General features: G+C 55.5%; 1 protein-coding gene across 1 annotated transcript in view; it reads right to left on the bottom strand.

The window, feature by feature from the left end:
* The window catches only part of MZF1 (myeloid zinc finger 1), a 12,795-nt gene that overhangs the window by 8,540 nt on the left and 1,151 nt on the right, over positions 1 to 3,104 (bottom strand). Inside the window, exons 2-4 of the mRNA XM_010858029.1 lie at positions 2,752 to 2,935; positions 2,226 to 2,296; positions 2,007 to 2,127 (exon numbers count right to left, since the gene is read on the bottom strand). Coding sequence (XP_010856331.1) covers positions 2,007 to 2,127; positions 2,226 to 2,296; positions 2,752 to 2,935 — 376 coding nt within the window. The remainder of the gene's footprint in view (positions 1 to 2,006; positions 2,128 to 2,225; positions 2,297 to 2,751; positions 2,936 to 3,104) is intronic.

Genomic DNA, 3,104 nt, shown 5'->3' with positions numbered 1-3,104 from the left:
GGGCACTGCAGTGGCTCTGACTTCTGGATCTCTTCTCCCATCCTGGCAAAAGGCTGGGTTGAGGGTGTGCACCAACACTGAGGAAGTCGAGGGGTAAGTGAAGCCACCCAGGGGACTGAGATGCCAACCTGTCTCCCAGCCAGGATGCAGGCAAGAGGCTAGACATGCCTTCTTAGGACACTCAGAGTGAAGAACTGAAGACCCTCATAGCAAGGGCGCCTGATTCCACGCAGCCCAGCCAGGGTGCCCTATGACTTCTTCAGTGGCATCCATGGTTGCTCCACCCACCAACTCATGTCTCCCAAGAAGTGGGTCTCTGTGGGGAGCAAACTCTTCATCTCTCCCAGCCGCCCTCTCTCACCTGCCAGAGACATCAGAGAGCACACTGGGAGAAAGCTTGAAGACAAGTCGTCATTTGTTGGGCTCCAAAATCACTGTGGATGGTGACTGCAGCTGTGAAATTAACAGACACTTGCTCCTTGGAAGGAAAGTTATGACCAACCTAGGCAGCGTATTAAAAAGCAGAGATACCACTTTGCTGACAAAGGTCCATATAGTCAAAGCTATGGTTTTTCCAGTAGTCATGTATGGATGTGAGAGTTGGAATGTAAAGAAGGCTGAGCATGCTTTTGAACTGTGGTGTTGGAGAAGACTCTTGGCGAGTCCCTGGGACTGCAAGGAGATCAAACCAGTCCATCCTAAAGGAAATCGGTCCTGAATATTCATTGGAAGGACTGATGCTGAAACTGAAGTTCCAATACTTTGGCCACCTGATGTGAAGAACTGACTCACTGGAAAAGACCCCGATGCTGGGAAAGACTGAAGGTGGGAAGAGAAGGGGAGGACAGAGGATGAGATGGTTGAATGGCATCACTGACTGAATGGACATGAATTTGTGAAAACTCCTGGAGATAGTGAAGGACAGGAAAGCCTGGGGTGCTGCAGTCCATGGGGTTGAGAAGAGTCAGACACAACTTAGCGATTGAACAACAACAAATTATTATCCTCAGAGAAATAAGGAAAGATGTTACAACTGTAAGAACAGAAAGTGGCTTAAATAAGTATTCAGGGAAAGAAGACACTGGTGGGAACTGAAACTGTACTAGCAGATGTGAAAATCTCAAAAGGAGAATCTGGAGGATATATGAAGAAATTTTCTGGAAGGTAGAGCAGAAAGAAAGGGATGGGAAGTTGCAGAGAACAGAACACTGGAGCATTTGCCCTAGAGTCCAGTAACCGAGTAACGGGCATTCTAGAAAGAGAATAGAACAATGCAGGGGAAGGAACTCAAAGAAACAATTCAGGCCAGCTTCCCACAATTGAGAAATTGAATTTAAAGTTAAAGAGGCTCACCAACAGTGATGATAAAAAATGTTTTGACCCAGTTTTACAGCAGTTAAGAAAAAAATGTTTGGAGACTGAGTCAATAAAAAGAACTCTTCACTCAGCCAAAATTCAGTGTAACGGGGAGTGTTAGACGAATGTGTTTTAGATATGTAACACCTCTCAGAACTTTACCTCCCGCTCCAGAGTTCACAGGAATGTCCACCAGAACATGGGAGTAAACCCAGAAGTGGAGGGGCCCAGGGAATGGTGATGAAGATGAGATGGGGCCTGGACGATGGTGGGCCATTGCAGGCATGTGACCGAGGTGGACCGCACAAGGCGTCTGGCTTGAGAACCTGGGCGGTTGGGTGGGACACTGCATTGTCCCGCCCAGTCCCCACCTGTGTGAAGGTGTGAAGGTCCCTCCTGTCTGTCCACCCTGCTGACCTGCTGTCCAGTTGGTGGGACTAAGGCCTGGAAGCTGGGGGCCATCGAGGATGGCTGGGAGAGGAGGTGAGGAACGTGAGTCCTCCTCTCAGGAGGGTTTACGGGGCTGGGAGGTTAATGGAGGGCTTGGCTTTGAAGGGCAGATGTTGAAGCAGGCTGAACACTGCAGGGGCCGCCCAGGCAATGCGGGCACGTAGGTGGCGCTGGAGGAAAGGGGGCCCTGTGTTACTCACCTGGGGAGAAGATGCCCCCAGCTTCCTCCTGCCACAGGGCCCCACGGTGCTGCCTCCAGGAGGAAACCTCAGGCCCAGGCTCACTATGCGGGGAGGCCTGGTCCAGCACCACGACACAGTCCTGAAACCACAGCGGTCACTGCTGGTCTGTGTGACCAGGCCCAGCCAGGAGGGATCCACCCAGCCCCACCTTCTGAGGCTCCCAGAGCAGGGACTCACCCGGGCCTGGTCGGGGAGCAGAGTGAAAGGGGTCCCCTGCAGGCTGCTTAGAGGCCGAGGATGCAGTGGCTCTGGAGAAGGAGGGTGGGATCAGGAAGCTCCAGGGCACTCCACCCCGCCGCCCTCCTCAGTGCTGTGCCTGGTGCTGGGATCCAGTGGGGTGGGACCTGGAGCTGGCGTGGCAGGGGGCTCTCGGGGTCACACAGGAACGCGGTGTGGGGGCGTCTGGCACCTGCCTGGGAGGTGGAGGAGAGAAGGGCACCCCCCAGCACTTAGGGGCCCCCCCCACGCAACGGTCTGCTGTCTGGTCTGCAGCAGTTGGCTAATGCCCCCACTGTTGCAGATGTCCTCGGGGAGAGGACTCCTGTCTCCTACACACAGAAACCCCAGGAGCCAGCGCCATGCTGACTGAGGACATGGAAGGAACCACAGCTGTGGCAGGCTTGGCCCCACAGGGGAGAATGGCCACCACTGGCTGGGCGGGATGTGGGGGCCGCTGAAACAGAGGCACACCGCCTGCCCTTACCTGGCTCCTCGGTAACCTCGGACTCTTCTTTCACCCGCAGGCCCAGTGTTGACTGCTCCGTAGCCCCAGGGAGCATCTCCAGCCCAGGTTCTGGAGTCTCAGGTATGGGCTGAGGGAGGGCCTGGAAGTCGGGGGGCTCCGTCCTCTCCGAGAGCACCTCCTGACCTTGCACCTGGACCGTGACCTGGGTAGGTGCCCCCCATCAGGAGCTCAGGAAGGGAGCTCCCTGGCCTCCACCCTCTCGGGATCCCAGGGGTCCTGACTCGGCCTCTGAGGACCCACGGTCCCCAGGGACTGACAAGGAGGGCAGGGACGCCCTACAGTTGCTCTCCTCTGCCGACACAGCACCCCCC

This window comes from Bison bison, unplaced genomic scaffold (genome assembly GCF_000754665.1).
Source record: "Bison bison bison isolate TAMUID 2011002044 unplaced genomic scaffold, Bison_UMD1.0 scf7180017864383, whole genome shotgun sequence".
Lineage (NCBI taxonomy): Eukaryota > Metazoa > Chordata > Mammalia > Artiodactyla > Bovidae > Bison > Bison bison.
Note: the sequence above shows the minus strand (reverse complement) of the source record. Positions and strands in the feature narration are given on the sequence as shown.